At 49.8% G+C, this 19710-nt stretch overlaps 5 protein-coding genes across 5 annotated transcripts; 2 read left to right on the top strand and 3 right to left on the bottom strand.

The window, feature by feature from the left end:
- Positions 1-3435: 3435 nt before the first annotated feature.
- On the top strand, positions 3436-5943 carry POX_d05836 (uncharacterized protein; the record flags this gene model as incomplete). Its single annotated transcript, XM_050114672.1, has 7 exons — positions 3436-3827; positions 3886-4009; positions 4111-4224; positions 4263-4636; positions 4698-4763; positions 4941-5334; positions 5383-5943. 7 exons carry the CDS (start codon positions 3436-3438, stop codon positions 5941-5943), a joined length of 2025 nt encoding a protein of 674 aa, XP_049969623.1.
- A 597-nt stretch (positions 5944-6540) lies between these two features.
- On the bottom strand, positions 6541-9105 carry POX_d05835 (uncharacterized protein; the record flags this gene model as incomplete). The annotated part of the gene is made up of 5 exons (XM_050114671.1): positions 6541-7866; positions 7920-8493; positions 8579-8730; positions 8867-8933; positions 9017-9105. The coding sequence occupies 5 exons, from the start codon at positions 9103-9105 to the stop codon at positions 6541-6543; spliced, it is 2208 nt and encodes a 735-aa protein (XP_049969622.1).
- Positions 9106-9547: 442 nt separating this feature from the next.
- Positions 9548-11359, bottom strand: POX_d05834 (uncharacterized protein; the record flags this gene model as incomplete). The annotated part of the gene is made up of 5 exons (XM_050114670.1): positions 9548-9690; positions 9750-9881; positions 9954-10661; positions 10724-10796; positions 10859-11359. 5 exons carry the CDS (start codon positions 11357-11359, stop codon positions 9548-9550), a joined length of 1557 nt encoding a protein of 518 aa, XP_049969621.1.
- Positions 11360-12698: 1339 nt separating this feature from the next.
- Positions 12699-14500, top strand: POX_d05833 (uncharacterized protein; the record flags this gene model as incomplete). The annotated part of the gene is made up of 7 exons (XM_050114669.1): positions 12699-12812; positions 12906-13052; positions 13123-13358; positions 13430-13669; positions 13786-13869; positions 13919-14286; positions 14343-14500. The coding sequence occupies 7 exons, from the start codon at positions 12699-12701 to the stop codon at positions 14498-14500; spliced, it is 1347 nt and encodes a 448-aa protein (XP_049969620.1).
- A 552-nt stretch (positions 14501-15052) lies between these two features.
- Positions 15053-16672, bottom strand: POX_d05832 (1,3-beta-glucanosyltransferase gel4; the record flags this gene model as incomplete). Its single annotated transcript, XM_050114668.1, has 1 exon — positions 15053-16672. One exon carries the CDS (start codon positions 16670-16672, stop codon positions 15053-15055), a length of 1620 nt encoding a protein of 539 aa, XP_049969619.1.
- Positions 16673-19710: the final 3038 nt, after the last annotated feature.

Here is a 19710-nt window from a genome sequence, read left to right as displayed (position 1 = left end):
CCAACTGCCGGAGGTACGTTATACCGGCCACGTCAATTTTTGTCTATAATATCGGACGAAATTTGGACACTAACAGCAGTAATTAAGAGCCAATTCGTGTAAATCTCGAGAACGCGCCCGATACTGGGCACTGGAGTCGGGTCCAAAAGCAATAGGATCTTGAGTGAACCAAGGAGCAAAACAGAACTTCCGTCTGGATCTGTAATAGATGTGCGTTTCGCAACCTCGGTTCCAAGGTGGCAACCAGAGAAACTAGTTTTCTTCTGCTTGGAGGTAGCTCCAGGTTCTAGTAGATTTCTTTGGTTGGGGAGAATTGCGGGTCGTCTTGGTTCTTTGCTGTCCATCATGGATCCAATATGACACTCGGCAATTCTCAAATCAGCCTCAACGATGCGAGGGCCATGTTCGCTTGCGTTACCGCGCCCTCCAAGCTGTGTAGGTAGGTAAGTGGTAGATTTATTGCGACTTTCAATCGACTTCCGTTCGCTGCAATGGAACATTCGTGACGGGATACATCGCTGTGTTGGTGGCACATGGCGCATCCTTGGTTGAAAGAAGTGAAGATGCTCATGACTCTTTGTTGAAAGTTTTGGTATATTCCGAAGCGAACTGATTCGGATCGCTGTCTCAAGGCTCTCATTTCAACAGCTCCTGACTCGTTGATTGGAACAGTGAACATGGGTTCGAAGGTATGACCGGAGCCTCAGGTTAGGGCAAATTGTTCGACTGCCGACTAGCCCTGCTTGTCCAACCGGAAATATAGTCCGGCCGCAACGCCAGGACTTCTCTCCTCTCACTGCATCTGTCGACGACAATCAGTGTTTCACCCTTTCGAATCAAATTGCAAAGCTCTGGATCTAAATTGAGTGCAGATAATATGCTTGAAAGTTTCGATCACAGTGGTCGAGTTCTTGTTGAATTTTACTTGCCCACTCAGCGTGAAAACTGTTTGATTCCCTGAGGCCAAAGATTCACTTCAGCAGGGGTGGATCTGCAGTCTAGGCGATGCTCCACCACTTCAAACAAGAGAGCCATATTGATTGCGATGGATCAAATCAAGTCGATGGTGCCGTGATGAGCCCCCGCAAAAGTAGCCATGTGTGCAAGACAGTGGGAGATCTGAATCAGTAAGAGGACAAATTCTCTGAAGATCAGGCGCGTCCGTCTGTGGTATGTCAACCTGACTGGTGAGACTTCACGTTTGATGCCCCTCAACAAGAACCACCGAGACTGAAATAGGCAGTATAGCCCAGCAGCTTTATCACGGCTATATTGTCATTTCAGACATTTGCCATCAGGGGGTGAAAATTGATGGCAGCAGCTTGAGTTCTTGACTTGCGGAGTGATGAGGGTGAAAGGCAGACCTCTCCCCCAAGATGTTCACTGAATACAGAGCTGATCATTTTTTCGCGTGCAAATAATCCAGGACTGTTCTAATTCCATCTCAAATCCCTGTATATCGAGCAATGGGGCTTTTCCGCATATCACGGGGGACATTATCCCAGATCCTCAATGGCCAAAGGCGTTTGGAGGTTGTATGTCGCTGAATCGTTTGGGAAGGCTCAACTCCTAGGCTCCTATTCTCGCAGAAAATCTCAACTCATACGAAGAGCTTTCTCTCATCCCAGAATTGACCCGAGCGCTTTGATGACACGTTGCGCTTTTCACCATTTGGTATACCGAAAACGCCGCGACGAAGAGCAGTCATTGAAGTCACAACTGATTCTCGCGTTAAGGGCTCGAGCTTTTTCCTTCGCGGAATCAGGACGTCTCTGCCGGGCTGCGATTGATTGATCGTAGTGTCTGATGAAACGGGGGGGTCAAAAACCTGTCAGATCAAGATGTTAGCAATTTTGCAATCATTGGGAAACGCCTGTGATGTGTGAAATGCCATATTTGGCCTCAGTTGATGGCAATATCATTGCACCACATTTTCCTCTGCGCGTTGATCATATCGTGCCAGTGGCCAGAAACGTGCCGAGTCGAGATTTTGTCATCTTCGCCTTGAGTGGCTGGAATGTGCACCATGCGAAAGGGGTCAACAACTGTAAACTGATTGTTGCTGGAAGAGAAAGACGCAGTTTACTGTGCGAACTTAGTGCAACATCAGTTTCACACCTGGTCAACATCCGGAAAGACGCTTTGCGTTATTCACATTTGAGGCATCCAAGTTGGCCAAAACAGGGGCCTGCACTGAACCAAAGCCCGACAAGCTCCGATCATTTCCCGAGGCTGAGACTGACTCCTCCTCGAAGAGGCCTTGCAGTGTGGACCGGTTCAACCAAGCCAGTCAACTTGGGATCAATGTTGGCAAGAAAGCATCTCAACGGGAAAGAAAACAAAAAAAAAGTGCCACCATTCTGACGCTCGAGAAAAAGGAGTGCGAAATTGACTGCTAATAAGTTCAGCACCTGGTCGCTCCCTTTTACGAGTACAAAATCACACTGTGCCAAGGCGTTCCGTCTGGTAACGCCAGCTTCGAGCTATCGAAATGTTTCAAATAGACCAATTGCTTTCCAAAGAAAACGAGTCTGCTTTTCATCGCTTCCGACAAGTCCCATATCGGCTTGCCGGTGGAGACCTGCTGTGGCTCTATCAGCTTCGAAATTGTCTCGCAATATCCATGCGCAATGCAAAGCCAAGAGCCCAATTTTTACGACCCAATTCGCGCGGCCAAAGTCGTCACACCGCAGGACTATACAGGGCGATCAACGATGAGAATCATGTCTCCCCTTTCCATGGAGTCAAGGACAATTACCTCGTGAGCATGCGCCCACTTTCGCGATAAATGGAAACCCACGCCAAAGTTTCCCATCCCAGAGCAGAAAAAACCATAGTTCTATTATCCGTGTTGTAATCCGAAGCAATTGCCGGTACCACAAACTCGGATCCCCTGTATCTGTAAGCCCGGAGCTATATACTATGCGGAATAGTACCTCCTTGCCAAATTTTGGTTCGAGACCAAACAGAACACATGGTCCAGACTTCGGTGACATCCTGTCCTTCTTGAGCCTTATTTCTGTGCACAGGAAAATTTTACGGCCAGTCAATTCCAGCCAATTGCGTTGATGCAAAACTCCCCAGAGAGTGCCCTGGATGCGACTACCGATGGGTTCAAGCGGCCCGCAATCCGAGTGGCGAATCTACACGGCAGTCACATCCAGCATACCACAGCGGCTGACGGCTGCCCGACCCCCACAGTCCTTGACGGTAGTCTTGTTGAGCACTTAGTGCAAACAATAAAGAATTGGTGCTTCGTGCTGTGGCGCATGCTGGCTGTTCCAGTTAGGCGGAAATTTTTTTGAAAGATACGATCCTTGCTCCAAGCCCCGCTAGGGTTTATCTTCGAGTCACTTGTCACAAACATAGACTCCCTAGCTTGGGCATGGCTTTTCACCCAAGTTGTCATTTTCACGACGCAAGGCCCACTGAGAAATGAGTGACTATCACCAAACCGGCTTTCCCTATGCACCAAACATCCTGCCAGATGAGCCGACGACTAATGAGCAGATCGAATCAACGTACCGGTTTGCATCCAGTATCGTGCCATCTGGACTATCACCACATACTTCGGAGCTATTGGCTGGTCGCCGGGATTCTTCAGAGTTTGCTTCTGACCTCGGCCAGGGCTCCCGAAATCCAAAAGTCCCTATTCCACGAGCGACACGCCCTGTCGCTTATTCTACCGGTGGCCGCGTGAGCCGTGCATGCGAGGCTTGCCGTGACCAGAAAGCCAAATGCAGTGGCCATCGACCATCATGCCACAGATGCCAGGAGTCGGGCATGACTTGTTCATATGGGGACCGGAAGCGTGAGAAAATGCTCAAGTAGGTGAACTAGCGACGCTCTTTCTCACGCGAATTGAGACTCACGTGGATTGTCTAGGCAACTGGATGAGCTGACCGCCCAACTCAACGTGTACGAGACCTTAGTGCGAGAATTATATCCAAGACTTGAGCCAGTCTTGGTTCAACACGTGGATCACGCTATCGGGCGTCAATCGGGAATGGTAAGATCTAACCGTACCTAGTCTTTTCTCTGCGGTTTTCACCCTACGGTTACCTGTAACTAGGATTGCGGGATACGCTGAATCTAATCACGATGGTGTAGAGCCGCCCAAAACCTTTTTCCGAAGGCGAAACATCAAACTTTGCAACCAGCATTACAAACTGTACAGAAGAGGATTTCAACCGCGACGAGAAAGTTCGCGCAACTGATTTGTTGGTGCGCACTCGGAACTGGCGTGGCTGTACAAACTCAAGCGACATCTCGACAATGGAAAATCAATACCTGGCGCTGGCGATGACGCGGACCAAGAGACTGTCTCAATTTCATCCTTGAGCTACTTCGAGGATGGCATTGAAATTCTCAGTCTTGACCGGGCAGAGCTCTCTAAGCGACCGCCTTCACACATTGCTGACCACTTCGTGGATCTCTACTTCCGACACAGTGCATCCGACATTTCCAATCATCGGCAAGGGGTCTTTTTGACGCAATATCAATCCTTCTATAGTGACGCAAATGTGCGACCCGGGAAGCGATGGATCGCAGTGCTGAATCTTGTATTTGCCATCGCTGCGGCATATGCGCCACTTGTCGATGATGGCTTCAAAGTTGACGGTGACAACCATCTCTCGTACTTTCGCTAGAGGTTGGCGTTTGGGTATGGGCAGTGTTTCACTTCTTGATCACGTTAGCCTTCAGCAAGTGCAAGTTGAAGGTTTGATCGCTTTCTATCTCTTCTGCACTGGCCAAGTGAACCGGTAAGTCAAAGAAAATAATTTATTACCGGAACAATTTGTTTAAGCAGTTTCTAATCGGTACGACTGGTCATCTGCAACAGATCTTGGCGGATAAACGGAATTGCAATCAGATCGGCGATTGCAATGGGGTTGAATCTTCGCAGTGAGACACGAAGTGTCCCGCTGATCTCGAAAGAGACCAGATATAGAGTGTGGTGGGCGCTCTCTACGCTTGACGCAGGGCTTTGCGTGCGAGTGGGTCGCCCACCCCATACGGACTGCTTTCTGTACAACACCATTGCCGATCCCATTCATCGAGGAGGATTTCGATGTGACGAGCATCATTGAGATTGTAGATGACATGACCGTCCGGACCGCGTTGGTGACCTCTCTTCTGAGCCCAGGCAGCGACGAGACTCCCAACAGTGGGACAGAAGAAAGCTCACCAAACCCGCATGTTCCCGCAAGAGATTATTCTAGAAAAGGAAAGAAAGCCGAGAAAGTGATGGCAGATTTGATAGGGACTATCACGCCCAACACTTCCTTGGCTTTTCTGTACGGACTGGACCTCGATCGTCTCACGAGGGACGCTGTTCAGACACTGTATGCCCCTGGTGCGACCAGCAAATCTTGGATATAGATTGAAGTTGTGATATCCAACCTCAACGCGAATGCTGACGCCTGGTTATCTCGCCTGCCAGCAGAATTCCAGATCTCGAAGCTAAGCGGGATTGATAGCGACCCATTTGTACGCCAACGCGCGGACATTGGGTTCCGCTTCTACAATACCAAGATCGTCATCACTCAGCCCTGTTTAAGCCAGCTGGCTTATCAACCCTCAAGCGCTCATGCCCGGGCAGGTGGCACCTTTTGTGATACGATGGCAGCCGTCTGTGTACGGATGGCATGTGAAATGTGGGACATGCTCCCTGACGAACCAAGTACGACCTGGCTTTTTGAGGTCTCCCCGTGGTGGTGTGTTCTTCACTATTTCATGCAATCCGTGACCGTCATCCTCACGCAGCTCTTTTATCGCACGCAACCACAAACACTGGAGGCAGCTTATCTGGTCAATTACGTTGAAAAAGCTCTCAGGTGGCTTCATGCCATGTCTGACAAAGATCCCCGTTCCAAGAAAGCATTGCTTGTTTGCATGGGAATCTTGTCACGACATGGCAAAGAATTCTTCCCCAAGACCTGAAAACATGTTAACGATACTTTGCCGCGGTCAGTTAACGCCTGTTCCGCGTAGATTTGTCTTTCTGCTACCCAGAATGGGGTCCAAAGGACCGACCTTCGCTTTTGTGAGCTTTGAGGAGGCGTCTTCGCGGGGCCAGTTGCCCCAATTTAGCATTTGGCGAATACTTCGCTAGGTCCCTGGCTCTTGTATTCAAATCTCAATCCAGTCTCTGCGGGTCATTCTATCTGCCCTTCGCTGTGATCGAATCAAGAGCTTGGGTGGCGGGAAAACTTTGCTAACCCTGACTCTTTCCACTATGTATTAGCTGACCGATACTCTTGAAAGCCATTCCTGCAATATGTGTAACTGCACTCTTACTGACACCCACCACGAGGGAGTCTACTTATTACCTTCGAGTACTGACAATTAGATAAACGGCTAACCCTATAACTTCGAGACTCCTGGCACTGCTAAATCTTCCAGGGTAAACTAGGTATATGAACTGGAGCAGAGATGCAACAAAACGCTTTTCCACTCTTCGCGGACCTCAGCAGCAAACCTTTCTCATCAAAGAAAACGCACTGGTAGTCAAATAATATTGAGAAACGGCACAGCGCCCTATAGACCATGAGAGGTATATAGATTTTCCGCATCGCTAAGAAATGTATCCACCGGATGTAGCGAGCCCAAATCAATGTCTGATTGAGCCAAGAAATCCTGCATGGTTGGCTCCAAAAACGCCATCTGCGTTGTGTAGCCAGTGGTGTTGTCGCTGCCCGACCAGCAATACGAGTCGAAGCCTTGATGAGATTGGTCGGATACGGAGTCATAGTTCGTGGGAACAGCGGACTCTGCCGAAACGTCAAAGAAGGGCCTCGGTAAGTTTGTTGATGGAGTCGATTGCGTCGCCAGTCCCAGTGCTGTATTTCGACTCGAGGCTGTCGTTTCTTGAGGATGTGCAGAGGCAGCGTCGGGTGAAATGTCAGACCCGTGGCCTGTTTTTTGAGACTGGGTTGCCGCCTTGTATTCATCCAGGCATAGCTTCACTTGCGTCAAATTATTGTAAAATTCTGCAGCGGCAAGATTGCCATTCTCCGACATTGATCGGAGCACATCCAGAGCTGAATCGAAACCTGAAATGTCCTTGGGATTCCCAATTGGTACAAAACTCGACATGGCAAGAATCAAGGCAGAAGAAAAGAGATAGTGCGCATGGAAGTAGCCAAAGGACGGGCAGGTTCCGTTGATCCACCGCGTGAGTATCATCGAATGCGAGTGTCGTGCGGCGTGGATGCAGGCTTCACTGAGAGTCAGCACTGGCTGCGAGACCAAATCTCTAAAATTGTCGCCTAAAGGCCGGGTGCCATTATTTTTCCGCAAAGTGATGAGCAGATGCAACAGCGTGGGTCTTGTCGTCAAAATGACACATTGATTGAATGCCATGTGCAATGAGACCACTGGCTTTTTACTGGATTCAAGATCCTCCATGTTGAGCCGCAGACTCTCAGGCAAGGTATCGACCCAATCCTTGAGCGATTTGAGAAGCTTTTGCACACGCTGGAGAAAGGACTCTTCATATTTGCGTCTGCTGTATAATCGAGTGATTGTTTCGCCCACAATGCGCGCGAGTTTGATGTTCGCTTTCATGTAGTCTGGATCAGAGAGCTCTTCCTTATGACGCCAGCTGGGCGTGACCATGGAAGGGAGATCGACGTGGATATCTTCATCCAGGATTTGCATAGGAAGGCCCATCTTAGAGCCCCACATGCGATCGAAGATGTAGATTGTCCACCATAGTTCTATACGGTGCTGACGTTCGATGGGATCCATGATTTGAGATTCTGGGACGTTGTGATTCATGCCGATTGTGAGGCTGACCCGCATGGCATTTCCAATCAGCACGTAGGCTGAATGTCGCCGGTTGAGGTAATAAGAATAGAGCGACTGATCTTGTCAGCAAACCACTTTCTCGGTGGTATTCATCTTGTCTCACTGACCAGCAACAGCAACGTCTCAAGGTGAGTGAGGCTTGTTCGCTCCGGCAGGATATTCACCAAGCTCATGGCTTGCGCAAAGTAGCCGGTACCGGGAACGCGAGGCCCAGCAGTAGGGTCAGATCGAACCGAGTACGCTTGACCAAAGGCAAAGAGCGCGAAGAACTTGCACTTTTCGACCACTGAATCGAAGTTCTCACTTTGGTAGATATGTTCTAGCTGGTCCAAGGTTGTTTTCCTCATCATGAGGTGATACAGATGTCCGATCTGGTTGATGGCGATACGAACGAGCAGCCGCGCATGGTGCAAGCTTGGCCACTGCACGCTAGCATCACTGGCTGCTGCTGCGATGACCTCTTCGCGCTCCCACTGTGTACGTGTGATATGCGGTGCCGTGTTATTACCTGTGAGAAATCGACGGAAGCGAGTCGCAAATGCGGAACATGCCGCTTCACCAATGTAAATTGGAGGTGAGGATGAATCATAACGATGAAACCAAGCCCGGTCGCCGATGAGAGGGTTCCGATGACTGGTTGAATCGGGCGCCTCACTAGCAGGTGTCGGCAGAGATACAGTTCTATCGCAGTATTAGACCAAGACCACATTCAAAATATCAACCTTGATGTTGCTGACCTCGTGGACGAGATCACATAAAGTCATACCCTTCTACTGGTGGTGGGCCGCCTGTCTCGGCGATGCCAGCCGAGGAGACTGACTGTTCCTTGAATCGTCGATTCTCCTCCAAAAGCTGTTCCAGAAAGCTAATTTTTGTTTCTGCTAGTAAGCAATCTTTCCTGAAGGGTTTCCCTCCTGCCTGGAAAGAGCATTTCAGTGCGGTGGAAAAGAGCTTTGCCCTCGCGAACCATTCAGGAATGCGACTTACTTCTCGCTTACTCTGACCTGACCTGGCGATCCCGCGAAGCATATGCGCACTCGTCTGCACACCCGACAGCGCGACACTTACTACAAGGTTGGTCTCCCGAGCACTTGATTTTATGCGTGTGGCAGCGCTGACATCTATCGATTTCATCAAGTTAGGCTTCTATTTCAGTCGCGGGGCGAAAAGCATGCGGATCTCATGTCCAGCAGGGCTCACACACGCAATAAATTTCTTTCTCTGTCGAGGAGAATCTTCTCCATCCACATCGGCACAATTCGATGTTCTTTTGAGCCCTGCAGATCGTGTCATATTGCAATTTTGCTGCCGTTTCTTTCGACATGTATGAGCTGATTGTGAGGTTGAGAATATGTGTTGCAGGACACCAGATTGTTGAATTTCGGCCGCTTTCGCCGAGCTCGGTGACCGAGGCCGAGACGGCACATGTCTCGGCCAATCAGTGATTCGAGATTTGCAGGAACGTCATCGACATACTGGAGGGAAAAATCGCAAGCGAAGAAAGGCTGCTGTATATTCAAGCCAAAATTAATTCAAGGAATAAAAGATGACTGACCGGAATCTTTCATTGTTCTTTCATTGGTTGAAAAGGATCTTTCCGATGAGATGTTCTTGATAATCTGGGATTCCGATCAACAGCGCAGGCTTGGTGGTCTTGTAAATGGTCTATATTTCTATGTTCCAAACATTACAGCTTTTGTGTATATATGTAACTAAAGTGTCTGATGCTGGGCTGCTACACGTCCAACGTCACAGCCTCCTTGACAGGCGAGGGCTTCGCATCAATATCGAATCTCGTTTCCACCCAACGCTGCATTCCAGCGCCCCATTGCGTGATGGCTAACACGCAGAATCCACCAACTAAGGTGAGAAAGACATCTGCAGAACCATCAGTTGTCTGTCGCCTTAGATTCCCAAGTTGACTGTTTTGGGCTTACAAATGGTAAAGGTCCAGCCAACTCCGATCGAGTCAATGGATGGCTCCACCGAGGCCGAGGCAGCTGCCGCAAAAGCGTATTGAACCACGTACTTGCCACTGATCACTTCAAATCGCAAATTTGGCATGACCTCTAAGTATACAAAGTGATTGTTAAGTTATTTGTTTTCAAGACAAAATTGCAGGCGAACGCGAGGACACTTACCAGCCGAATAGGTGTTGAGTCCATTGAACGTGCCCAGCAAACCCACACCGGCAGTGAAAGCACTGAGAATGGGCACAGCCATACCACCCACCTCTTGTTGTAATGACCAGGCATAAATCAAAGTGGAAATGGGAAGCACAGCAATTAGGGTGATCAGACCACTGTTGAGTCTATCCTGAGGAAGTCGTATGCCGTTGCGTTTTTGGATCCATTTCTTGACGGCACGATCTGACAACCTGCCCCCAACGATACTTCCAAGGAGGAATCCGACTCCAGGAGAGAGATAGAACAGTCCACTGACAAGAGGTGTACTCAAGTGGAAGTGTGGATTGAAGATGAAGCGAGCAGACGTGAGCAGAGCGTATTGGAATGTTGCAAGCAAGCCGCATGTAAGATGCTGTACAATGCAAGCCCGCGACAGTTGCGTGTCAGCCAAGAGAACATCGACGTCACGTAGGGTCTTTATCAAACTCACGCAAAGAAGGACATTTGGATAGATAAACGGACGAAAAATCCGCAAGGGATTCATCAGATGAAGATACGAGGAAAAGTGGAAGGACCCTTTCTCGACAAGCAGCAGGCGAGGCTTTGCAATATCGGGAATGAAAATGAAGGACAATACGAGTCCAAATGCAGTCATACCAAACTGAAGCCAGTAGATGACCCGCCACTGCGCAAAAGTCACAATCACCCCACCGACACATGGTCCTGGAGGAACGAGTCAATATCAAAATCAAAACACATCAAGAAACTGATCCAGCCATGCCTACCAATTGCAGGGCCGCTCACAGAACCAGCCATCATGACCCCTACAGCTGTTCCACGCACGGTCTTGAAAAATTTCTCACGATCAGCAAGCTTGCTTAAGATCCCGCATCACTGGCCGAAAGTCGAACGATACGTACTGGCTCAAAAATATCCGCGATGATCGTCTGACCGGCAACCATGAAGAAGGTTCCTGTAAGACCGCAAAGCACGCGCATGGCAATGAACATATGGAGGTTGACAGATAATGCAGCGCCTATCGAACACACGCATAGCACGAATGTGGCGGCATTGTAGGCATTGCGACGGCCAATTATGTCTGAAATCGGACCCCAGAGGAAAGACGAAAACCCCATTGCGATCAAAACACCCGCGTTGACGATATTTAGCCTTTCGGTCGTAGTCATAAAGTCGGTGGCAATCTCGGGAATGGCAGTTAACAATGATGTGCTGGAAAACGTCACAGCCAATGTCATCCAGCTGACCACAAATAAGATGAGAGATTTGCGCCATAAGGGGAGAGTGCAGCCACTTTGCGGCTGTGGCTTCGAGTCTATCACATCGTCCCCTTCTGACGCAGGCGTTGATTGGAGATTTAGTGTCGAAGGCCTTTGGAAACCGGGATCTGATCTATCAGCCATGTTAAAAGGGGGAAAAATTCAATCAGATTGTAAGAAATGTCGGGAAAAAGATGGGAAAGACACTCAGGTGTACAAGATTCCAGAACAATATTCCTGTCTTGGATTACGGTGCCATCCTCGCAATTTTGTAATGTCTTTGCCTCGGCGAAAACCCAGGATGCCGAATTGGAAGGATTAGTCTCACCGAGCTGGTCCAGAATACCCACAGAAAGCAAAGTCGCAAGTCGGAAGTGTGACAGTTGCTTCATTCTATTTCTTCTTCTTACCCGGGGTGAATACAACCCTTATAAGAGCTTTCATCTCTACAAATGTACTGGCAACAGGTAAGTAGTATGTAGCGACCCGCCGGCCGGTAATTGCCACCCGACTCGACTGTAAGCGTGGAGGAAGTCAACAAACACCCAGGGAAGAAAGAATGTACCAGTAGTACCTGAACAGGTAAGTAAGTCTGGATGGATGAGCAGGTATATTACTCAACGCTGGCTTGTGAAGATCTCGCCTATTCACAGGTCCTGACATCCACAGAATTAACCTCTATCCACTGTGCTGTACCTGATCTTATCAGGTTCTCCCGCTACCTCGGCGGTGACTTGATCATCGCCGAAGTACTCCAATTCAAACGCTTGATTTTTTTATTTTTTATTTTAAATTTTCGTCCATGCCCAACCCCACGATCTTCGTAATCAATCTTTACCAGTGGCTCTAATTTCTGACTCAATGCAAATAAACACAAGAGATCAGGGCTCTTCGACTCTTCTCACCGATAAGTAGACTATCGCTGTAACGTCCTGGCAGACCCGTCCAGGTCGTCCGTGTCATTCGGACCCAGATGAGCTTTTCACGCGGCAGCTGCTGTAAATTCTCGCACGCCTCCCAGCTTCCACCATTTTATCCTGGTATTGATGCCCCTGAATCTAGCCTCGATCTGCTAGGTATAATTCTCACAGGACGCTCAATGCCCAGTTGGGTCTTTGAATGGTCCCTTTGTGACATCTGCAATAAGAATAACCTTCATTCCATGACCTCTCTCGACTGTGCGCGTTTCACGAGTCGGGTGACGCGTCATCATTCAAAATGGGACAGAAAGGGGAAATCTGTCATGAGTGGGCCTGAGTTAGGTTAGTAGTCTTCTAGAAACAAGCACCTTCTGTGCATATACAAGCTGGTTCAATTCGGACTCTCTCTCTCTTGTCAAAGCTACCCAATCGCATTCCATTGCAATTGTGACCCGTAGGAAGACAGCCCGCTCGAACGACGATTCAGGAGATTCTCCCCTCCTCGAATCTCACCCGGAGCCAACAAGATAGCGATCGACCGACTCTTCTTCTCCCACACCGCCATGGCAACTGCCAAAGAGGCTCACAACATGGAGGGTACACTGGCGGAGGCCGCCTTACCAGATGCCCATCTTGTCTTGATCCCGAGACCGAGTGATCACCCGCGCGACCCCCTGGTAAGTAATCCTGGTGCTTGCATGAAGTGGGTGCAATAAGCGCCGCGACCATGCTCACCCACACGAGGGGCTGATCTATCGCTGGATTACTAGAATTGGCCCCTGCGGCGAAAGTATATCATTCTCGGAGTCCTATGCTTGGCTTCTTTTTCGGGCGCGGTCGCGTCGCTGTCTGCGCAATTGAACCTGGAGGACCAGGCGGAGCTGTACCATAAGACAAAGTTGCAAGAATCCTACGCGGTATGTCCGTGCGTGTCACAGAGTATTAACAGTAGTCAAGTGGTAAAGGTGCTAATGGCCCTCATGACAGAATTCTGCTGCCCTGGCAGGTATGGCTGGAGGACCATTTTTCTTTGCGCCTCTTGCGCATCATTTCGGCCGCAGCTCGGTCATCTTCTGGTGCACATTGTTCACATTGATCGGCCAGGTCTGGGGCGCGGTGATGACCCATCCAGATGGATATGTGCCCTTCATCATCTCTCGATTATTCACCGGGTTTTTCGGAGCTGTACCAACTGTCCTGGGGCCACGCGTGGTCACCGATTTGTTCTTTTTGCATCAGCGTGGACGGGCTTTTACTGCGTTGCACATGGCCTTCCTGTTCGGGACAATTGCAGGCCCAACCTTTTTCAGGCTTCATATTCCGCGAGTGCTTTTTTCCCAGTCGAGTTCTGGTGGACGGTCGGTCTACTAGGATTCACTTTGATTTGCTGCTTTCTGTGCCTCGAGAAGACGGGATTCGACCGCGAGAATCTCGATAGAAATCCGCAGATCCCGCTCTCTTTCACACGAAAAACCGACTGGCGACTTTCTTCTTTGGACGCAGAGTGGTACTGCCTGACTCGTGGAAAGAAACGGTAAGCTCCATAGCTCCCGAATCTGGCAAAGAAATCACCCGAAACCAAGAGGGGAAAAGCAGAAAAGAAAAGGAAGAAAAGAACATCCAGCTAAAGTAACATACACACGAGGCCAGAATCGGCATCACGCCCTTCCTGATCGGTATCTGCCCCGTCACCATCATCATGGGACTCTTCACCCTCATCTCCTTCGCTTCTACGTTGGCGTCAACGCGCTCACCCCCGTCTGGCTTCAAAAGCCCGTCGCAGCCGGCGGATACGGCTTCACCTTGAAACAAAACGCCGCATTCACCTTCTCCCCTGGATCGGCATCGTCGTCGTCCAATTACTCGGCCACTCCCTGAACGACAGAGTCCCACTTGCCCTGGCACGTCGTTTCAACAAGGGCGTCTGGAAACCTGAATACCGTCTCCACGTTCTCTGGTTACCGAGTCTCATCCTCAACCCAATCGGGCTGGGCATCTTCGGAGCTGCGCTGCAGTATCACCTGCATTACACGGTACTTGCATTGGCCGTCTTCATCGTGACTATTGGTTCTCTCGCCAGCGTGCCCGTCACGGTGAATTACGTCGTGGAATGTTTTACCAAGTACCCTGGCGAAGCGGGGATCGTGATCGGTGCGTATCGCATCGTGTACGGCTGACGATTAGCTTTTATATTAATCCGTGGGTAGAGGCTGTCGGCGTGGGCTGGGTATACGGGATGATGGCATTCTTTGCCGTGTTTTCGTTTTTCTTCATCATGCTCTTGATGTGGAAGGGGCATGCGATTCGGGAAATTCAATTCTCCAGTCTTGCGTCCAGTGAGGAGGGTGAGAAGTTGGTAGATTAAATTGGAAGAGGAAAAATAGACTCGGGTGAATTAGGTAAGCTCGACTGAGAGCTGAAAATGGAGAGTGTGAGGACACAACTTATTGTAGAGTCGGAAGTAAGGCGAAGCGAAACGCGCGGCGCCAGGCTCTCTCGCTTTTATCGCTATGCGCGATGGTGATAAAGTGTCGAAAACGGCGCCTTCGAGGACGCAGCAACAGATCCTTGGTGATATTGTGCGAGGACACTCCGAAATAACGCTAATCACCATCTAGCAACTCTCGCCGCACGTCCTATTGGCATTCCTTTTACAAACATTTACAGAGCAATATTGATGAAACCGTCACAGATGTTTGGTCAATGTTGAGTAAGTACAATTGGTAAGAGGGTCCATTGACAGCAAGGCAAACGTGCGCTAAAAAAAAGTGGGAATGCTGAATCTATAACACACGAAAGGGGGAAAAAAGGACAGTGGTCGGTCCATCACACGACACACTACCCCCTTCAAGGAAGAAAAAAAGAAAACAAATGGAGAACACACTCCTCCAAATCCAACTCGACCACGATAGGAGCTTTACAGCATGATCATGAACAGTCCAGAGGCAACCGCGGCAACGGCATAGGCACCAGTCTGCCATGAACCAACAAAGACAGCACGGGGTTCCGAAAGTGATGCGCCAGCGCCCTTGGAAGTAGAAGAGGTGCCGGTGGCAGTGCCAGAGGCGGCCAGACCACCGCTGGCGTTGTTTCGGCCAGCGGTACCAATGGCGCTCATAGCCGAGGACTGAGCAGAGCAGGAGGAGGCCTTGGTGGTGCTGGTCACGGTGGCTGCACCGTTGAAGCCACAGGCATCGGAAGCCTTGTTCAACTTCTGGTAGTAGCGGTTCATGGCCCAGCCGAGACGCTGCTTGGTGTTGCACATGGAGTAACCACCGTACTTACCAGTGGTCGCATTGTGAGAAACACCGTCCATGACACCCTTGATACCACCAAGGAAGTTGAACGTGTTGGTCATCTGCTTGGTGGAGATGTCATCCACGGGCACGCACTCAAGCTCGTTGTACATGCACTCGCACAGATCGGCGTTGGGCGAGGGAGGCAGATCGCTGGCAGCCAACCAGTAGGTGGCATCAACGGTGGGGCAGCTACGACCAACGGTGGTGGTGACGGCGTACTTGGCGCTGTTGACTCCGGTAGGGGTAGCCGACTTCATCTGGCCGGAGAGGTAAGAGTAATCCTGAAGAGTCTTGATCTTGTCGCCATCAGCCGAGACGAGACCGTAGTGGTTGTCCGTCTCGAAGTACATGTACACAATACCACCAGACCAGACATCATTCATCTGAGGACCGTAAAGGACGGGGACATCGGTGAATTTGCGGGGAGAAGGCTGGTTGCAGCCGTACTCGGAGAAGAAAGCGGGAACGGGGTAGTCTTTGAATTCCTCGGTACGGTCCTTGTAGCCAGAGGTGGAGTAGCTGGAGTCACCGCACCACTCGTAGATGTTGTAACCGAAGAAGTCGATGGAATCATCGCTGGTGTCGCAGACCAAGTAGTTGGTGATCTGCTCACGGACGGTTGCGTCGTCATCGGTAGCGTAACCGATGGCGAGCGATTGGCGGTAGTTCTTCTGCTTGATGTAGGTCTTCATGTCGCGGACAGCGGCCTTGACATATGCCATGGAAGCGGTGTTGTTGACCTCATTGGCGACTTCGTTACCGGCAAAGAAACCAATCACGTTGTCATACTTGGCAAAGGCATCAATGACCTTGGAGTAGCGGGTGAACAAATCGGCGTCCCACTTGGGGTCGTCGGACACGATCGACTCGGAGGGGGAGGACAGATCCGAGATGACATAGATGCCCGCATCGGCCAGCGCGGACATGCACTCATCGTGGGAAGCGTCCGGGTCGACGGCGTAGGTGCGGACAACGTTGGTACGAAGAGCAGTCAAGTAGGGAATGTCACGCTTGCAGGTTTCCAGATTGGCGAGAGGGTCCACGTATTTGACGCTGGAGCTGGAGTTGCCTCCTGAGGAGGAGCTTGAGTAGTCGGCTTGGTAAGCCACTCCGCGGATGAAGAACTCGGTGCCGTTGTTGGAGTAGAAAAACTTCTTGCCCTTAATCTCAATGGTGGGCAGGTCAGCAGCCAGGGCCGCGCCCACGAGGGACAGGCCGGCAAGAGCGGAGAACTTCATTGTGGGTGGAAGTGCTCGAAAGCGAGGGTGTCACGATTTGACGAGTGTGGGCAGGAAAGGGAGGAATAAGTGTGACCAGATGGCACCGCTGCTTAAATTCACTCACACACCAAAGGAATGACGATGTGAGATTCAGCGAGGGAAGGAGAAGGGGGGATGGGAAAAGATGAAAAGGAAAGACTGGAGCAGGAAGAGGAGAGAGGGCGGGAAGCAGGGGAAGGCGGGTCAGTCGAAGTGGAGCTGACCTTGTGAGGTCGAGACTAAAGGGGGGCAAAATCTAAATAAAACAAATCCTATCAAAAAAAAAGTAATAAAAGGAAAGAAAGAAATTGCCCATTCCAGTAACCTGGTTCCTGCCGATACGGCAGAGCCTAGTCACAAATGATGAAGACCACTCAGGCAGATGAATTTGGCCGGACTCGCGGCAGACCACGGCCCTCCCTCGAAATAATCGATGTGGAGAGGAGGAATCCATATTAGTGCTCATTATTAAATAAACATCGTTCAAGTCATCTGAGCTTGGGGATTACAGTAAGAGCTGCGCTGGTTTCTTATCCTATGAGAATGCCATCAGGCAGTCATATACCATGTATTTTTCTTCTTCTTTCTCATTAATCACCTAGAATCAGGTGAACATCCCTCGAATGATGCATGGCTGCTCATGACGCATCATCAGGCAGGCCGTGTCCGTGGATCCATTGCACATCACTGGAGTACACGTCTCTATGCTGCTGAGACCCGGGAAGAGCGGCCGTTTTTCTCATTACGCAGACGGGACTCACAGGATCTCAATCATCATGCAATGGACAAGCGTTCGCTAATGGAGAGGATATGCCAGGGGTAGAGGAAGAACCCGCACGTTCATTGGTCTCAAGGACCGTGATCCAGACCCAAATTACTGTTGATCCCCACCTGGGCCCCATTTCGGGTGCTTCTCAGAGCCCAAGAACCTTCCTGGCCCTGGAAGCTTTCCTTGTTTCGGAGGACTATTGCCCCGCTGATGGACCGAGTCAGCCAATCAATACCGTTGACCAGAGTTCCTGTGTGTGACCAAACAGCCCCTGAGTCCACCCAATCTTTCCTTTGGTGGGTGAGATTTGCCATCGGTCGCACAGCGGTTGACACACAGATGATCTGATGAAAAAAAAAAAAAAAAAAAAAAAAAAGATAAGGGCATTTCCATGGTGATACCAGTGGCCTCAGAGAACACTTTTGGTTTGGCTTTTTGGATGTCGTGGTTTAGTCCACGACTCAATCTCCTCGGATTACGCTACATGATCGTCAAACGACCAAAATCTAGGATAACTCGGCACTAGAAGTAGGACTAGGCACCGGCCGTAGTCTGGCTGGCAAAGTTTGAAGTGCTATTTCCCCTGCATTAGCGTCAAATGAAGGATTTGATTCCTCTCCGTGTCACCGTGGAACGGCTTGATTGGTCAGGCCTGTGGAGGAGCACGAGTTATAGAGATGGACAAACTGGTTGGTGGTTGCCCTCACTTTAGCAATGTCACACAGCCCTGAGATGATGTTCATATGAAAACCTACTACTGCGAATATCACATTCGGCTCTCTGGAATATCCTCTCGACAAGCGGTTTCCCGATTGCCGCTGGCTCTGAACTCATCATGCGCCACAATTGATCCAAACACATATTGCAACTCGCAATCTGTTCTGCTTTCTCCAATTAACTTATATCCAAAAAAAGCTTGCTTTTTATGCCAAGGGCGATCACCTTGCTACGTCTCCATATTGATTTTGAATATAAGGTTCGGTCGCGAAATTGGCATTCTCGGCAATCTGGGCGCGTGTCGGTCAAGACTTCAACAAAGTCTGGGCAAGGCGGCTGGAGACGATCGTGGCCAAGATGTCAAGTCAAGTTGTCCCCCGAATCCTGAGAAATCAAATGCTCATCTGCGCCATGCGCGAAAATGACATCATCAGTCGCAAGTCTCCGAGGAATGTTCAAGACGGACATCAGCCATGTGCCTCCAATGCAGGGCGAGGGGGCCTTCAGGAATGCGGGCAGCGTCACTCGCGAGTCAGCGATTTGACCTGAAAAGTCTTCTCCAACAATGCATCTGCAAGACCAAGGCTGTTTGGGCCTTTTCGGCAAGAGATGCTATTGCAGGACAAGACAGTTCTGCTTCAAAATCTCAATTCCAATCCGATCAACTCTGAGCGTAGAAGATCACATGAACTCGCTGAAGAAGCCACTCTCAGAACATGGGAGTTTGGGATGCTCCCCGAACTCGAGACTTCAAGACTCTACTGCTGGGTCAAATCAAGCAACTTTGGACGATCAGGCTGGTCTTGCCAAAAACCTCAATGTGCTATTCAACTGCCTGGGGAGGCTGGAATCTCATGCGCTTGATTGACATAATCCATGTGTTGTATTATAAGCGGACGTACCTGCGCAAACCAGCTCACGAAATGATGAGGACAAAGTCTTGGGTTTCAGCCCGGATATCACTGGGTTTGAATACGAAATTGATGTGGACAAACTTTTTGTCCATTGGTATGAAGGAATCGTTGCCGAAAGTCGGGTTCTCCGACAATCATTTCCTCGAGGTGAGTTGTCCACCTTTGTCTGGATGGGATCTAGATTCATTTGCAAGTCAAACGTAACCCAGTGCTGCAAAATCTTGCGACTTCGACCACCGAAAAGTCGGAGCATGCTGTGGTGTGTTTATCAGTCATATCTTAACAAATGAGAAATCTCGCTTGGAAGCAGTAATCATCCATTTGAGAAGTAGGTATAGTAGAGCCTGAGGTCAGCGGTAGTATTTATGCAGCTGGGTCGGTTTGGGAAGAATGTACTTGAAAGCTGCACTCCGTTGCCTGTTAATTGGAAATGGATAAGTGAATTCCTGGATATCGACGAGCACCTACCCCTATTCATATACTGGTTCAAAAGTAAAGTTCAAGTCCCAAGCTAGCGAAGCTGGAGCAGGATCAATCAATACTGGACTCCGTCGAAACTCTGACCATGGCGGGGATTTCGCCCGGATCAACTACGTATGTAAGGTGCCCAGGAAGGC

This window comes from Penicillium oxalicum, chromosome IV (genome assembly GCF_001723175.1).
Source record: "Penicillium oxalicum strain HP7-1 chromosome IV, whole genome shotgun sequence".
Classification (NCBI taxonomy): Eukaryota; Fungi; Ascomycota; class Eurotiomycetes; order Eurotiales; family Aspergillaceae; genus Penicillium; species Penicillium oxalicum.
The sequence above is the reverse complement of the archived record's forward strand: the minus strand, read 5'-3'. Positions and strand labels throughout refer to the sequence as shown.